The 18,620-nt window shown below is 39.9% G+C and overlaps 1 protein-coding gene across 2 annotated transcripts in view; it reads right to left on the reverse strand.

Moving 5' to 3' along the window:
* The window catches only part of DACH2 (dachshund family transcription factor 2), a gene marked incomplete at its 5' end in the record, with an annotated part of 249,617 nt that overhangs the window by 36,188 nt on the left and 194,809 nt on the right, over nucleotides 1–18,620 (reverse strand). For both annotated transcript variants that reach the window (XM_082289744.1, XM_082289745.1), the window contains 2 exons: nucleotides 7,778–7,858; nucleotides 9,476–9,611. In XM_082289744.1, coding sequence (XP_082145870.1) covers nucleotides 7,778–7,858; nucleotides 9,476–9,611 — 217 coding nt within the window. The remainder of the gene's footprint in view (nucleotides 1–7,777; nucleotides 7,859–9,475; nucleotides 9,612–18,620) is intronic.

Raw genomic sequence — 18,620 nt, forward strand, 5'->3', positions numbered from 1 at the left:
TAGCAACAACCAGGACAACAGTAACAAATAGAGGCCTAATCGACAGCATCTAAAAAGTCTCCAGAGGTTACAGATGTATAAATAACATGTTATTTTCTAAGCAATGCTGATTTTCTGGCCTCTGTGAGTAGACACGTGTACACACACAAATTCCATTTTCTGCTCCAGCTCAGCCATCTCCCAGAGATGCTCCATCATTCCAAAATATTCCACATCAAAAAGGCATCTTCCACCACACCACAAGAGGCTCTCCACTGAACCGTCAGTAGAATTTGTACAGCTCTGGCTCCCCTTGCTGACAGCACACACCCGAAAAAGCCACGGGATATGTCAGCAAATTCACACAAGCCAAGTGTAACTATCGAAATATCACAGAGCAGCCCCAGTGACGGGTGAAACAGACAGATTCAGAACTGCACCATGTTTTATGGATCGTAACATCTCAGAATACACCTGGAAGCAGAATTTTATTTATTAAACTGCTTGTTATAGCCTGTCACATTCTGTCAACTAGAAAAAAAAATCTGCTTTGGAAACTACTGTCACACTGACTACAAAATAAAAGAAGAAAATAAATCAGTTGGTATTTTGACACCAACGTGGAAAGGCCAAGCATGACCAAAGAAGTGTGCTGGGGAATTTTGTACGGGAATAATCCCTCTTTCTAGTTTGTACTCATTCGCTTCTAATTTCAAAATTCACAGCTGTCTCTCCTTCCATCTTTTTATCAATCCTACTACAAGAAGGGTATTCACAGCTGGGAATCTTCAGCAGAGACCCACAAGGATCTTCAAGTCCAACTCTTCAGTGAATGGCCCATACAAGGATAAAATCCCCCTTAAAACCTTGGCATTATCAGCACCAGGCTGTAACAAACTGAGCTAATCCAGTTGAAATTATATTGATTGATTACAATTGTGAGCTCCTGCTCTTTCAGGCATGATGATGAATTTCCAAAGTACAGCTGAGAATATGAAAAACCTACTGGGAGAACTGTCCATCCCCAGAAGCGACTGCGGCTGTAACACAAAAATACCACACACAGTCCAAAACGTTGGAGTGGCGCCTTCTGCCCCAACAATCAAACATGAAATCTGATTTCCTGAAATCTGCAGCCCCAGTCATTATCAGCTCTGCTAACAAGAATTCATGTAACTTTATCAATGGAATTCAACACAATGTCTGAGATATAATGAAGAACGTATTTACTCTGGTTTCATGACTACACATCAAGAACAATCTTTTTCTACTTCCAGTCTGAGGTTAGTTCACTATCTTGTGCATAGAATCCTAGACTGGTTAGGGTTAGAAGTTCACTAAGGATTTATCACTTGTTATTATCAGGAATATTCTAATGCAGCATGTACACAAACACTTTGGAGAGGAACCTTAATGTGCAGTTTTGCCTCAGCCTTGCTGTCCCCCCCAGAAGCCTCTGGGCACCAAGTCCTCCACAGAAGGGAAGGCAAAGCCCTTAATTGCCATCTTAATGTGACTGTTACACAGGAGACACACTCCACAGAGCCATCTTAGACATTCAAGATCAAATTAGAAAAGAAGTCCCTGAGTACATAAAAAACTGCTACACAAAATACCATCCACCAGTGCTGGATTTGCTCTTCCGACAGCAGGAGCACACACTGCTGTCACAATCATGAGCTCTGTATTTCACTGATCTGGAACATCCAGCTGTGGGCAGCAGGACAAACTCTGGCTCACTGGCAGGAACCCTCAGGAAGAACTGTGTTTTATGAAGTGCAGCTTCTGCAAATTTTTTCAAGGTCTTCCTCAGTCACAAATCCCACAAAACTTCCAAAGTCACCAATTAGCACTTTTGACTAGTTTGAATTTTCATTTGTACTTTTATCCCTTTCTTCCTCTGTGTGTGCACAGCTGCACACTTGGGCATACAAGTGCAGGAGCACAGTGTCCCTGAGCAGGTTTGGTGCTCAGGCAGGACAGGCTAAGCCACTGTTGGTGCATTCCCTGAGATCCCAAGGATTTCTGTAACATGACAAAAACATTCAGCAACCTCTCAGGACACAGATTTTCCACATCTTACTGCTCATACCGAGGATTGAAGGTAAACTTATTAAATAACTCACAGACATTAAGAATGTCACACCAGCTGCAGGTCTCGGGTTAATGATTTTGCACCAGAGACAGCACCAAGCAGAGAATCCAATGGGTCAGTTTTAATAACAGTGCTAAGGAAAAGATTCCTGGGCCTAATCCAAAAGCTCTCTTAGGTCACTGGGTGCCAATCAACAATTTTTCTCCTCTTCTTATGCTTTTAAAATCTGCTATAGCTCAGATGAACCTACATAAAAAAATTCACAGTACTGGAAGGAAAGTGGGAATGTCCCTGAAGAGACAACTGACTGAAGAGCTACCTGATTTCCCTCTTATTTGCCCATTTTATTGCACAGACTGACATGAATACCTTACTAAAAATTTGTTTCAAAGCCTTTCCAGTAAAGAAAATTTCATTATTTCACCATGTTTATACAGACTTGTAATTTGTAGTGTTTAGACAGCGATACATTAAAGTCACTGAATCTAATAAATAAAACATAGTAATAAATTATATATCAATGTAAGAAACTGCCTTAGCCCATCTGCCAAGATAACTATGAAGCAGGTATTTTACTCATCAGAACAAAGCATGCTTAAAAATAATCCTGCAAATAAAGCTCTAATATAAACTCAATGTAAAAGGTGTGGCCTTGGAGTACTTCACTAGTATCTCTTGCATAACTGCCTTTACATTTATAAATCTTTCAGCAATGGTTAAGCACACAATCATAACGACATGAGTACAGACACTTAAAATTTAAAGCTTTACCTTTATTACCTATTTACGTTTTGTGAATCTAAGTGTTCATACAGTTTGCCTTGGTTTTACAGGTTCAGGTTTTTTTGGATTGACTGACTGACAGACAATCACATCTTATATTAGGCCACATTTTTAACAGTCGTAAGTTCACTTGTAGGTTAAATTTAACAACAAAAAAACACTTGTGGAAAATGGCTTTACCCAGAATAGAGCACTGTGCTTCTTATCTTTCAGTATTCTCTTAGGATAGAAAATGTAAAAATATCTCTGACTTACCCAGTGAACATTTGCACTGTGCATGTCACTCAAGGTTTTGGGAACAAGAAACTCTTAAACTCATGTACTAGTGCACTCACTGCTGATGAAATGACCCCAGGGTCTGTGATACACACACTCAGACACCAGAATGAACATGACTTTACCCCTAATTTGGGCAGTTCTTCATGTACTCATGAACACATTAGTGAAGAAAATAGTTTTTTTCTCATTGTACCTTTAACATGCCAGTATTGATGTGTCAAACAAGCAGCACAGAGACCATGTGAGGTGCTGGCACCTATTGCACACTTTGCACAGACACCGTGTGGTTCAGCTTCAAGCTCCTTGTTCTCCTTCTCATTCCTTCCCTCTCCATCTGGATGCTTTCAGATTAATTGTTGGGAAAGTCCCCTCTCTGGAGCACAGCCCCCACCAGCCTGTTGCTGTTTCAGGTGTTCTGCACCTGCTCGGTCTCCTCCCCTCACACCCTGACTAGCCCAGTCCTTTGGCAGTGATTAATTTAAACAGCATAAACCCTCTTTTCCGCTAATGAAATACAATAAATAAATATGGTTATTCTTTCATTACTGCGGTCTCTGGCCATCTGAAAATATTTCACTCAGCAGACAGAAATGATGCAAAATTCCCCTTTCCTTGAAGCAATAAAGGGAAAGGTGTTCTTTAATAAACTGGGAAGGGATAGCTGCCAGATGCAGTGTTTGGGGACTACCGTGTGCTGGGCCGTGGGACACAGCCCCAGAGCCTGGATCTGGGCTCTGGAGATGCAGAATGGGCTAAAGGAGGGAGCACTGCCCCCAAGCAGCTCTGGGACTGCAGGGCAAGCCCCTTTCTCAGCAAAAATAATCTTTATTTGTACTCACAGCCTGCTTGAACAGTGCCTAAGTCTGACAATACAGGGCATTAATGGAATTTTCCTACAATATTTTCCTCTGCTTTGCTTTGGTGAAGCACAGCACCCCAAACCCCAAGTGAACACATTATCCATGTCTGTATAACAACCAGCAGCATGAGCTGGGGGAGAAACCTTCCAGAAGACCAGGCTTTGGCCAAACTGTTCCCACTGAAGACATCCTGTACATCCCCACTGATTTCACTGTGGCAAGAGTTGGGCCAGTGCCTTTTATTGCTCCAGCCTATGTGAGGAGTTTGAAATATTTCTTGTCATGCAGTCAAACAGAATAATTGTACCAGCATCTAAATCCGGCTGGAAGGCACGGCCAAATTCTTTTCTGGCTCATTTCACCCTCCTAATGCCAGAATTCATATGGAGGTTTCTGTAAAACCTATACAGGGCTGTGTCAAACACAATCCTATCCCACACAATAGAGATTTTTTCCAGGACATGTATTGAAGCTGATGAATTTAAAATGTAGTTTCTGTGAGTAATTGTGCAGGTAAAATGTGGGGCTGTGTTCTGGGGGGGTTTTGTGACTGTTTCCTTGCACTAGTGATTTCAAAATAAAGTGCAGATTACTCTTGATGTGGTTTACACTCAGAAATAGATGCACAGGCAAAATGCTGGTGTAGCATGATAGAAAAAGGCATTTGACAAAAACATAGTACTGTATGTAATTCATGCAGTAAAAATAATTTTAGATATATATATATGAGAAGACCCCAAACCCTGCAGACTTCCAAAGATGTTTGACTTTGTTGTCCTCTAATGTTAAATCTGGCCATAGCTCCTCTAAAAGGATGATGAAAGGACGCAGAGTAATTGAGATTTAATGGCATTTCTCTTTCAAAAAGCTTAAAGGTGTGGCCTGTAACTGGGCTCTAACCCCTCTGCAATGAGACAGACACCAGTTCTGGAAATTCTGCCCCACCAACACAAACAGATCAGAGCAATTGCAACAACCTGATACTAACTGTCTTTTAAAGAAGAACTGTTGTGAAGGCATGTTCTCCTCAGCCCTAATTACCTTGAAATTACTTTGATGAGAACAAAGTGGCATATTTTTGTCTGTTGCTGAGATCATTTAAAATGGGACATGGAAAACAAAAACTGTGTATCCTGAGGGGTATTTTGTCTATAATCAGTACAGTAACTTTTATCATTTGTTTTATGCTAAGATTTCACATTAGTAGTACTCCTGATAAATTTTAGTTCCTTAATTTTCAGTTGTTGCTACCTTAATTGTTACAGAGAGCTCAGCTTTGTGAAGTTATGTCAAGGTGTGTAACACAAAAACACGTTCAATATATGCCTTCAATAATGTCTTTGTTGTTTGAAAACTTCCAACTTACAGCAAAGCTGGCATTTTATGGCCTGCAGAGCTATAAATCATTTTTAAAATCATGATGATATTACTCAAAACAGATGTGAAAACATATGTTTGCCACGGTTGTATAAACCGCTTACTTGTCATACTTAATAAATGTTGATACTTTTATTTTAACTACATTCCTTCTTAATAACTTTGAAAATCCTTTCCATGGTGAATATATTTTACCTTGGTAAAAGCAATGGCAGGTTTGGAAAAACAAAGCTTGCTCTGTATACAAATTACATGGATGTTTTTTGCAGGGCAGGGCAGCACAGATCCCACTCTTCACACTGTCCACATCTGACTCTAAAACATTCAACAGAACTGAGCAGCACCAGAGCCCAAAATAATTCAACAGAAGAAAACAGTAACAGTATTAGGAACAAAGAATCTACACTGGACTGGGACAAATCATTGAGGACTAACCCCCAGTGGTTCCTACAGAAACTGTAATAAGGTCTGTCCCACTGACAAATGCAAAATCAGCTTGGAATGACTGGATAAACAATTTCTCTATTAGTCCCACTATAATGTCATCAAAAGGTTCCAGTTCTGGAGCCATGGGATGACTTGAAAAACTACATCTGTACATGACAAAAAAAAAAAAAAAATTCTCATGCTCATATTTCCTTAAAAAAACTTGACCTCTGCAGACCAAGCAGAAAAGCAGAAACTTTGTTCTGTCTCTAAAATGATATTTTACAATGTCTCATGATTTTGAAGCACTTCATTTCTGATGCAGGTGGATCTCTGAACACTAAATTAATTCTAAAAACATCCCCTAAGTGCATGCAGAACTAACACATGTATAAAGACGTATTTCCCAGTACTTAATCAATTACAGAAATTATGCAAAAAATGTAGACTAGGAAATGAATAAGCCTATACAACTTTAATCTTAAGGAGAATTATGGCACACGAACTGTAAGCATCAGATCTTTGTGATTTCATCCATGTTACAAGGGATGATCACAGGAGCCTGGGAACTGGGTTCACAGGTGGTGGAGGTTCAATTACTTTCGCTTTGGGGATTTCTGAATTATTTTTTCAGATTCTTAAATTGTACCTTCCTTCATCCATCCTGAGTGACAGAACTGCTACTACCAAGAAGTACATGATTTGCATCTTTGAACCCCATAGGAAACTGAATTGTTTCACTGAAAAATGATGGAACATGTGGCAAGAAACCATGCACAGTTCAACAGAATTAAAATCAACTACACTTTCAGGCTTACATTAAACACACACTATGCAATTAGTACAGAAATGTAATTTTTAAATCTTAGGAGTGAAGGTATGGCTGATAACTTTGCTGGTCTGTAAATGTCAACAGGAGTCAAGAGGGAAGGATTTAAGCAGGATGATCCAGAAAGAAAATTATCTCGGAATGGCACACAAGGGCTCTTTTGGGGTTCATGAAGAAAGTGCTTAAATGCCCAGAAAAACCAGTGAATAGAAAACAGCTTCTGTCTTCAAGGAGAGTTGAGTATGAAAATACAAAATATAAGGAGGAAGTTTCAGGCTCTTCCTACCCATGACTGGATCAATCACAGACCTCTAAGGAATAGAGCTGATCATACAAAATCATGAGACTGATCAAGTAATTTTGTGAAACTCTGGAACCACAGGGCATGGAAGGGCTCCAAATTATTTTCTGAGTAGCCCATAAAATTGTCTATACCTGCCTTCTAGTTTTCTCTGCAAATACATGAAAATCACCTCAACCAAAATGTAAATCACTTTGTGCTTTCATTTATGATGATAAATATGAACATTTTCAGTAGACTTACAAGTCCATTTAGCTTGTGTTGTCTCTCCCTTATGTTTCTTTTCCTTCACATCTTTTCCACTCTAAAACCTCACTATCCCCCTCAGTATCTCTTTGCAGTATTTTCCCAGAATAAATCCCTGAGTATCCACTTCTCCAGCACCCAAGAACCACTGCACAGAGAACCCGGCAGCGGAAGCACTTCCCCACCTACAGGAGAATCCCCCAAGGCCAAGCATCACCTCTCCCCTTGCTGCCCCTCACTGGTGAGACAATATAAATTTATATTGCTCACCCAGAGCATCAGAGACTCTGCACACACATCCCCTGAAGCCAAACAAACAACACCACGTGACTGATCAAATATTTGCTCAGAACTTCATAAATAATTGAGCCAAAAGACCTGCAAAATATTACCCTCATGCTATATAAACAGAGAGAAGCAAAGTTCTGATTGCTTACACTTCCATGTGAGTTCACTGGATACATTATTCATTGCAATTAGGCACTTAGTTCTCTTAAATTAATAATATAATGTCATTGCATATGCAGAATATGAGAAAAAGGAATAAAACATGTAATAAGTGGAATTAAATGCCTGAGACTGAAAACAGTCTGTGATTTTACCTTTTTCCTTCTGTATTTTTTTTAGGCTGGTCCCAGTTTCTTGGTCAATGAGTTCTCCTTCCCTGCTGTTGGTCAGCATAGCTAAAACAATCAGAGGGCAGAGTTATATAACACTGTCAGTAAAAAAATGTTAAGAGAAAAGAAAATATTAAATTCTATTTCCTCTTGGTCGATATTTTGGTATTTTAACTCTTAGAGCCAAGCAAAATAAGCAATTAAAACAGATCTGCTCAAGTTTATTACACAAGGACACCAAAACAGAATACAAATTACCACTGAGGTGAATGTGATTTCTTATGAAATGCTCAAATTAATTAATTAATGGGAAAAATACTTCACAAAAACCATTTTGGGGAAAAATACATTTAAGGATTTAAGTATTAGTAATTATCTATAAAGCAGTAAGCTTAATAAAAACTACAGATTGACAGATCATAGCCCAAACTGACTGGTGACAGTGAACCCCCCCACACACATTTTAGTGCTGAAGGGAATTCTTTACTTAACACCTGCAAGCTCAGCGAGAGCTGTGCAGTTTATGACTTCAGGATGCCTCTTTTCTTTGTTCTTACTTGATTAAAACATTTCCTTCTCTGCAATCAACCAATTACAGACTTTACAGTTATTCCAGGGAGGACACTTGTTACAAACTTCATCACCATACTTTAGGGAAAGCTTTTCTTTTTAATTGCCAAAGTTAAAACGTTGTATTTCTATCAACAAAAAATATTTATCCCTATTTTTACAATAGTAAGCATTAGACCTCTACACAGAGACAGCAACACTCCCTTTTCACTGCTGCTACAGGAAGTTAAATTTCTTGTCCTGTGTATTTCCAGCCCTATTTTACACAGGAAAAAGATGAGGGAATCTACTCCACAGTCTCTGCCCTGTGTGTGTGCACAGAGTTAGGCAAAGAATTCAGGTTCTATCCACTGTGCTGGGCAGTGCCCTGGTGCTGCTGCAAGAACCAGGGTCAGAACTGCAAAATCCCAGGAAGCAGCCGAGCAGTTTGTGGAGGGGAGGGAATTCTCCAGTGACTCACACAGAGTGCATGGCTTTTGTGGTTTAAATCTGGCTCAGCAATGCCTGCACGGGCTCCAGGCCATGAGGAGACAGCAGTGTTGACACACACTGACGTGAAGAGATGTTAATTGACTTGCCCTAGATCCCTCTTGGAAGCACCACGAATAGGATCTAAACTTCCTCTAGACTGAATTAGCATTTTAATCGATAGTGCACAGGCTGTGAAAGCTGTGCTGGAGAGACCAAAAAAGCCAGAAAGGCCTCAGCCTCAGGGTGATGAAGGAATGTGTGGGCACAAGGAGGTTTTTGGAACAAAGAAGTCATCATATAATCTGTGACTTTCCTCACACACATATGAAGAAAAAGATACCTTGCTCTTTGTCAACTGCAGGTGCCTTGAGCAGCACTTCCCTACCCCAGCATGCAAGAGGAGCTGGCTGTACCAGGGAAGGGTACAAGGGTGATCCCTCTGTGCACAGGACACTGGCACGGGGGAATCTGAGGGGCTGGGCTTTGCTGAGTGATGAACTTAATTAAAAACCCACAGGAATGGAACTTTCTGGGTATTTCATAGCAAGTGAGCCCTTCCTGCGAGTCCCCCAGCAAATAAATATTGGCCTCAACAAACTTCTCAAGCGGCCGAGGTGGGGAAGCGAGGCTGTGGGCACTGACCGATCCTGTCGGGAGTGTTGTCCAGCTGGGATGGGGAGCTGGACACGCTGCTGCTGGGGTGGGAGGACGCGTGGCTGCCGGGCCGCTGGCTGTCCTCCAGGGACGGCGCCGGGGAAGGGCTGTCCTGGATCCTCTCCTGCAAACAGAAGCAGAGCAAGGCCTGTGACATCTCATTCACGGGCTTCACCAGAGTTCAAACGAAAAATGAGGCTTGAAAGCAATGATAACAAATGGTCTTTCTGAGGTAAACAGTGAATAGAACTCATGTCTTAAGAGCACTATAGTCATCTACAGCCAAAACCAATACAGGCTTCTACAAGCAACGTGTCTGAGCTTAGCTTATCATTTGCCACCTTTTTCTTGTTGGCAACTTTTTATGTTCTAAGTTTTTCACACGTAGGAACATACAAAATATCCTTTCATGTTGCTTTCACAAACTACTTTTAGTCTACAGGTAGAAATATTGCCATGTGAGTCACATTTCAAATAAACAATCCAGAGTTCGACTGAACTATCACTAAATGCAGTCAAATTTGTAATTAGAATCTGTACTTACTTGTTAATTTGTAACTAGAATCTGTACCTGAATAAATTACACCAGTATCTTCTCAGGGTAGCACCTGGACAAATGAAAAAAGCTATAGCACCGGTAAGAACTTCCCTCTTGAATGAAAAGCATCACTGGCTAACCAAAACAAGAGTCTGCTTGCAAGTTCTTATGTTTATATTTGCACGTGAAACTTTGGTATTAACCTCTAATTTAAATATTTATAGAACCTGAGGTATGGAGAAAAAAAAGGGTAAGAAATAAAAAAATAATAAAAAAAAAAAGGTAAAGTGAAATTCTGCATTTCTGTGTATCTACACTTGCAAATTGCCTGAAGATGCCATGGAATTTTCATCAGGAAAAACCTTTAGGAACAAGCAAGGCATAACTAAAAATTCATCCTGTCTTAAGACAAGAGACTGTGAGACCACTTGAGATCCTTCCAACCTAGTGTTTCCACACATACACTTTTAATTAGAAATTCCAGGGCCCTTCATTCTTGTTACCAGAACCAGCAGAAAATGAGAATCTTCTGAAAGGGACAATCAGGGCCCAAGATACTTCAGATGTTCTTCTCTTAAAATGCCTTTATTGTCTTAAAACCTCTGTTAAAGTCCTTGAGGGTGTAGTTCCAAGGCAGAGACACTAACGAGAAGAAATGGTTGAATTTACAGAACTCCAGAAACCGAACCTTTGGAGCTGCCCTCATCCCTGGCCTTCAGCTGCTTCCTGTGGAAACCCAGAACTGAAATACTTTATTTTTTTTAAAAAAAGAGATTTTTCTTGCCTCTACCTCACTAAAAATCACAATTACAGTTCATCTGGGAAAGCTGTCTCAAAGGAACTTTGCAATCTTTCCTCCTGTCTAACCTATTCTAAAGATGTTTCATTAGGAATACTCAGTCTGGCTGCTTGGTTCCAATTTACTGTGTGCTCTGGAAAATAAACTCAGTAGCATCCGAACTTTTAATGCCATTTTCTAGGTGGAAGCCTGAATCAATAATGCAGCTTTGGGAAGAGCATGGTGGTTCCTAGAAATTCTTCCATTATAAATACCTGATATAAAAGCTGTTGTTTGGATGTATCAGGGCAATTCATTAATTGCACTGCCAGCCAGATCAACAAGAATATTCTGTTACTCATTAAAACCACCCCTCTAAGCCACACTCATCTTTGTATTTACACACACTTCTGAGAGTTAAGCAGAGGGAACATGAGGTTGGATCCTCCTCAGAGCATGGGATGGCATTCCCTATTCCAACCACAGCAGCTGAGAACGTGGTACCGGATGTGGTTTTAATAGGATTGTTACTGCACAGTAAGTAACAACCCAGCCTCAAAACCATGTAGCAGATGTGTATCTATTACATAGCTGTTAATCCTCAATGGATCAGTTTCACTAATTATCTGTTATTTAACCAACATACAGTAACTAACAGATCTTAAAGGGAGACTTTTAATGCTAATATTTAACAGATATCAGTCTATTATGTTGAGTCACAAGTTTTTATAATTTTGAAAACTGAATGGTTTTATACAAATTAATTTTCAAACTCTGTGGGAAAAAACAAGCCCAAGTCACTGATCTTAAAGTCTCCTGTGTTTTCTTCCTTTTGGTCTCCAAAAGAGAGCATTTAGAGGCTACCGAGATGAACAGATGAGTAGAGACTTTGTGGATGTGCTGCTTACTGAGTTGCTTTTAAAAGTCACATTCTTACCCCAAGAAGTACTGTCCTAAATAACAATGAATCATACACATGCAATCCTGTCCATAAGTCCTGTGTGTTTTTTACCTTCATGCAAATAATAGCTTCCAAATAGGTTCCTGCTAACAGGTTACAACTCTGCAATTTCATTTGCCTGGATTTCAGTTTGAACAGTCCTCTTTGGCACTATTTCCTCTCTTTTTACCGCAAAGAGCACTCCATTTACAATTAAGATATCATTTTGAAATGATTCATTTTACAGAGGAGTGCATAGTTTAAGTAAATTTCATTGTCTACTGCAACCATGAAAATGAATAGCCAAGGAGAGGACATGCCAACTGTTCTGCAAAAAAACCCTATGAACAAATATGACTAGGAATTAACACTTAGATATCACACAAACAGCCATATATGTCATCTTAAATGGGAGTTATTTGAGTAATTCAAAAGCTGATGATTTGGAAAAGCAAAGTACTCTAGCTCCTTCTGGTAACTGCATTTCCCATTGTCTCTCACTATGAAATAATCTCTGCTGTGAATAATTTGCCTTCAAACTCAGGGTCTTGGTTTGAAATCTTCAGGCAGAAGTGTCAAATAGTAATGTCATTCTTCATCACACAGTGAGTCACTTTCTAAGAGAATTAGTTGATTATGCCACCTAATGTCTTACCAGTTACACCAATTTACCTGCACAGGGAAGACAGAGTTTTCCCTATAAGCAACAAAGGAGCTGAAATTCCCTCTGTATCATATGTGCTCCAAATGAGGACGGAGTATCATCATGTGAGCCTGCACATGGATCAAGAAATTGTCCATTTCTAAATGTTTGTGTGGAAATGTGCTGAATTTCCCCTACTATAATGAATAATGCTGTGAGCAGACTCTTCTTTTGCTAGTAAACAGATCCATTTTTCAGTCCTGTAATCAGTATGCATCTATTTAGCTACTTAACAGCAATGTGCTCTGGTTCATTAGGTAGCTACTGTTGTGTCTCAGCCTAGTTAAAATTTCACAGCAAGTTAATCTATTTTATTACAAATGAGAACACAAGTGATAATGTCCTCACCATTTTCCAAATACAGGGTTAACAGTATTTGTAACAAATCAATGAGGGCATTTAAATAGGAAAATTGCGAATCTAAAACCTTAACATTTTGGTTTACACATTGATGACTTCATTTCATTATTCATCTATGTATTTCACAACCTTGTTCCTTTTCATATATTCTGGTTTTTTTCCCCTTGAAAATGGCTCCGTTCCCCTGCACCCTGCAGGGCAGCCTGGTCCCATGCTAGGCAAATTCACAGTAATAAAGGAACATCCCTAAATAAAGTACTATTTTCTCCATTTATACTTCTTCCTATTCATAAATTTGCAAGATTAATATTCCAGGTTATAATTTAATGAATTATACATAAGGATTCTACAGATTGTAAGAATTTTATGACAAATGAAAACATTTCTCAAGATCTCCCCTATTTATCTACCTACAGTACCTACTTTATCTCATCTTTTTTCCTTCCTTTACAGAGCTGTAACATAAATTCTCAAAAAGGACTTTTCCAGTATTTAATCCTCTTGAAGGGTAATATATTTGTCTCACTAAAGATCAGTGTCCTTCTCTGCCTCAGAAAATGTAGCTACAGAGCTTGACATTGTTAATTTTAGTTGTGATTTAGTTTAACGGCACTGAAGTCATGAACTCACCCAATTTCCAGACAGATCCTTGATTTCAGCTCAATATCCCTCTTCTCTCCCCTGTGAGGGAGTATTCCACACCATTAATAGGAAACACTACACAGTAGTTGCATCCACACAAGTTTTATTTGAAATATATATGAACAGCTTACCTATTTTTGACATAACCATCTTGACCTTAATTCCTTACCTCTGATTTTTTTATAGTATTGATCTTCATTTTATGTCAAGAGTTTACAGAAATGATGCTGCTGGCTTTTCCTTTTTATTTTTCTTTATTCTTAGTTGTAATGTAGTTGTAATTACTCTTCCAAATGATAATCTATTAATGAGTTCCTGGAGGATTTAATGGCATTTCACTGCTGACAAGCACGTTTTGGAAGTTTGTCTGAGTTCTGGATGTTTTATGCAGACATTTATCTTGATATTTCATATTTAACTGAGCTACTGCTGTTCTACTCTACAGGGCTCTGCAGTGGCTGGAATTCACCCTCTCTAGTGAAGTGGAAAGAAAGGAAAAACGGAGATTCTACTGGTTTTAGGCCTAGATTAGAGTTTCCAAGTACTGTAAGAAAGATTTCAAGCTGATGTTGGCCATGTTGGAAGAAAAGAGTTCATGGGCTCTGGCAGAAAAAATCCCAGCATTAATTTGCACACTGGTTCCCCACTGGGATGTTTATTGTGTCACACCTCGACCTCCCAGTGGTCGCAAAATCTCCATTCATATTCTCAAAATGGACAACACAGTAATAAAAAAATTTTAGAAACCAAAGTCTGACTCCTCTGGAGGGGTCTGTGAAGCCAGGATGGGCGGGCAGAGTGTGCCTGCAGCCTTCCCCACCTCCAGCCCCAATTCCCTGCTGAGCTACCTCTGCTCCCCCCTCCCTGGCTGAATCCCATCCTCAGCAAGTGAGAAGAGTAAGAAAAGTTAATGCAATTCACAATTTCAGTCAGCAAAGACATGAATTGCTAAAACTTCCTTTTTGTAGTTAGCACTAAGACGTATTTCTTTCCAATTGACCTTAGTTGATACTAATACTGTCTGAATTCTAATAACCAGCACATTTTTAATAGTTTTCTGAACTTTACAGTCCTTAACTGATGGACTCCTGAATTTAGGCTTTTCTAAGGAAAAATCCAGCCCTGCCACAGGAAGCTGGAGCTGTGCTACACCTGAACTGATGCCAACAAGAACTAGGATGGTCACACTCACTGTTTCCAGGCTAGAGAAGGGCAGTTTGGTTTGGATTTTGAGTCATTCCACCCTGGAAATGAGCACACAGAGACTGGGGCTGACTTGTTAGTCTTCTGAGCTACCTAGAGTACCTGTGATTGCTGTAGGTACTGGAGATGAACGAGGTAAACAGCTGGTCTAAAAACCAAGATAGGATCTGTGTGTCTGAAAGCCAGCTGGATCCCATTCATCTTTTGCAGTGTATTGGGAAGTCATTCGCTTAAAATATGTACTTTGCCATTTAAAATGTGATTTTTTTTACACTGTGTACATGTAGTTGTTTCAGTTGTAGTCAACTGGCAATTATTTTCTCACAGAATTTAAGAAATCATAAAAACTCCTACATTTACTGAATTTAATACCAGATGTTCACTCACTAATTCCATTACCTTGTGACTACTTCCTATCAATCCATTAATTGCCAGCTGCTCAGCCAAACAGAGAAGTGCAGCTAATCAGATGGTGCTGGGAAACAGCCAAACAGGAGCTGCCTTCTTCCCCATTTCTTAAATTAGCAGTCACTGGGACAGCCATGGAAACCTTCACTCCTGGATTAAGATCTTGACATTTTACTTTGACTCTGAGAGCACAACAGTGCCTGAAACTGGAAAGGATCTCACAGTGGAAACCTGGTACTTGTGCCCCTCTCCTGAATTGTTTCACCCAGGGCTGCCATGGAAGGGAGGAAAGGCAGGACTAATGATGATAATGCTCTACCTCATCTACGTGAGAGCCATATTAGTTATTAAGGACAAATGCAAATGACTAAGCTAATACTAAAAAGATCTGAGCCAGAACTAAGAGCTTAAATGTGCTTGGCCTAACAATTTTCCTTTGCAAGCTCTGCAAAAAGAGGTGTTTCTGATTGGATTTCTTTTCCACTTGGAAGTTTAAAATAAGTATTCAATGCTTAAAACCTCCCTATGAGGGTGGTAAGGAGGCAGGCGTTCCTGGCACTGCAGGGAGAGGGACAGCCTCCCTCCAGAGGAGGAGATGAGAAGGGTATGTAATGCCATTTGAAAGAATCTGAACATCCCTAAACAGAGTGATTTCTCTGAATCAGTGAGTAAAGAGATACAAACACTCATTTCTCCTTCGCCTCAAATACAGCCACAGAAATTAACCTTATAAGAAACAAACAAACTCCTGTGACTCACACGTCACTCTCCTAACATATCCCAGTCCCATTCCTGGGCTATCAGGAATCAGCTGCCAGCAATGAACACGTGCCATGGAACAGGACAGAATAAATCTAACGTTGAGAAAAATCACACACATTGTAGAGAAGTTTTATTTTATAGATGTTGCAATATTCTGAAAACAATTCATAATGGATTGAATGCACAGAGAGATATGAAATTACTTATGTTACAAAGCCTGTAGTGGGAAATGTTTCTATTGTGAGAAGAAGTGTTTCAGAGAATTCTCAGATGGCCACATTTTTCTGGCTGTCAGGTAAATATTATGAATGTGAGTTGTACAGCACACAGAAAATAGCACCTCTCAGCAATAATTACACAGCCCATCTGTATTCTCTTCAGGGAATTTAAAATCAAGTCATATATATCCTTTACAAATGCCTTAACAATCGCACAAAATCTGGAGAAAAACAAAACTCAAAGAGAAGAAGACTCAAAAATCTCTACTGCATGTCCAGATCCCATTGTTCAAATAATTCTTTGCTCTGCTTGTCAGATTAGTTTCTAAAGTACATTGGGCTGAAATTCTCAAGGAATTCTGAAATATGAAAATGCTTTAATTTTTTTTTAAAAGCATTTTAATTACTTTTCCTTTTTTCTGTGTTTCCCATTTGCACTCAAGAAAAGCACCATTTATTCCTAGCTGGCACCTTGATGAGAGCAAGAAAGAATGAGAGGAAAGCAGGAATACAGCAAGCATGAGGGGATGACAACAGAAGAAAAATGGACAGCAGGAAACCAATTTTCAGAACTACTCCTACTCGGGAGAAGCACATCCCTCAGCAGCTCCAAAGAGGCTGTTTGCCAGAAGGAAAGGGAGGGAGCATGAGGAGGAAGAGGGTGAGACGTGAGCAGGAGGAGCAAGGAGAGTGTAAAATATGTCAGGTAACTAAAACCAGAAGCAAGGTAAATTTGGGAGAAAACAAGTCCCAAATCTCTGGCATGAAGTTTTGCCTCATTACTCTCAGTACTCTTTCCATATCCAACACAAAAGGAGCAGCTCAAGGCCCCCGGTTTGGGTTTGGTTCCCACAATTTCAAGCTCAGCCTAACCACGGTATTTCCCACCAGCCTGTTCCCAAGGTCATCTGGAAAGTGGCTTTTCAGTGAACAAAGATTATCACAGCCACAGCTCCAGATCTGGCTCCTGCCAGCCCTCCCTTCACTTTCCTAACCCCAAACCTCTCCCCTGACCTCTCCCTGCTTTTTGGCTGAACTTGTGTAAACCAGTATGTTTTTAGTCATGTAAGGTCATATTTGTTACAGGTGCACTGTAAAATAAAAATCTTTACACTCTGCAGCTACTGCTCACTGGAGCTGAGTGTTTTACAAACATCAGTGGAAAATCCTTTCACTTTTCTGTAAAGCACTCATCCAAACTTTCCTTCTGAACACCTGAAAATGTTGTCACTGAGGAGTTTTTCTGAGTTTCAGGGTATTATGATAGTAAACTGCTGCATTTATTCATAGAATCACAGATAGGTTTGGGTTTGAAAGACCTTAAAGGTCACCTCATCCCACCCTTGCCATGGGCAGGGACACCTTCCACTAGACCAGGGTGCTCCATCCAACCTGGCCTTAAGCATTCAACGCTCTTTCTAGCCCAAACCATGACTCAAGTGTACTCAGCCAAATTCCACCCCAGACTGGTTCTCATTTGACACCATTTCTGGATTGCAGAGCAAGTCCAGCTGAAGAACAGCTCTGGGAAAAAAAACTAACAGGACAATGGATGCAAGAGGGAGAATAGAGAGAGTGATGAAGTCAGTGTTGCTGTCAAACTTTGCTTTTGCCCTATGAGACCCCCAATAATAGAGATTCTTCTGAGCCATTTGAGCCAAGTTTCAAACACAGCAAGCTCCTTCAAATGTGCAGTAAATCCCTGTAAGGCTGGATTTATCACAGGGGCACTGCCAGGACTGTGGCCACAGTGCTGCTGGTGCTGCTATAATCACATCACATCACGTTATAGATGGCTAAGAAGGTTTTGTGAGCCTGGCCATTGTGCCTCCCTAATTTATGGTGTTCCTGTCAGGGAGAAATCAAGTTTCATAGTTATGACATTTCTTTCTAGAGCACTAAATGTTAACTTTGCTGATCATGCATATCTTGGTAGAACAGCTTATTTCTAAATGGCAAACGTGATATAAAAAGCATAATGACTTCATTCAAAACCTTATAAAGCAGCTGATTCTCACACCTATAGAAAACAGGCCAAGTGGTATTTTAGTCATCAGACTATGGAAACAGACACACACTCAATATATTCGATTCATTTCTCCTATTTTAAGTAAAAACATGATGCTGGGATGGCATTCTATTGAAAACTTACCTTGTTTTGTACTTATTAAATGAACTTCAACAATGTTCTATAATAGAAGTATTACTGACAGCAGGAGCAGCAATGCTTTTTGTTTACACATTTCATTTTGTACAAGAATTTCATGTTAACTGGTCATCATTCTGTGCTGGGTGATTGTACATAAGGGAAGGAAGGACAAAAGGAGCTTCACGCTGTAATAAAATTCATCTACAGTCTCAGAACTTGGAACAAACTAGAGAAAGGTGCAGCACCGCTTTACAGGTGAGAGTAACACAGCAAAGGATGCACACTCTGCCTCTGTCATGCTGGCTACTGGTGCATTTTCCTCTGCAAAATGAGAGGAAATAATTCCCACCAGAGTGCTGGTGAGACCTCGTGTTGCTGTGGAGATGCTGTGTATCCTCTAGTGCAGGTGCTGGGGGAAAAAATTGCTGTAAA

This window comes from Coloeus monedula (assembly GCF_965178545.1).
Source record: "Coloeus monedula genome assembly, chromosome: 12".
In the NCBI taxonomy this organism is placed as follows: domain Eukaryota; kingdom Metazoa; phylum Chordata; class Aves; order Passeriformes; family Corvidae; genus Coloeus; species Coloeus monedula.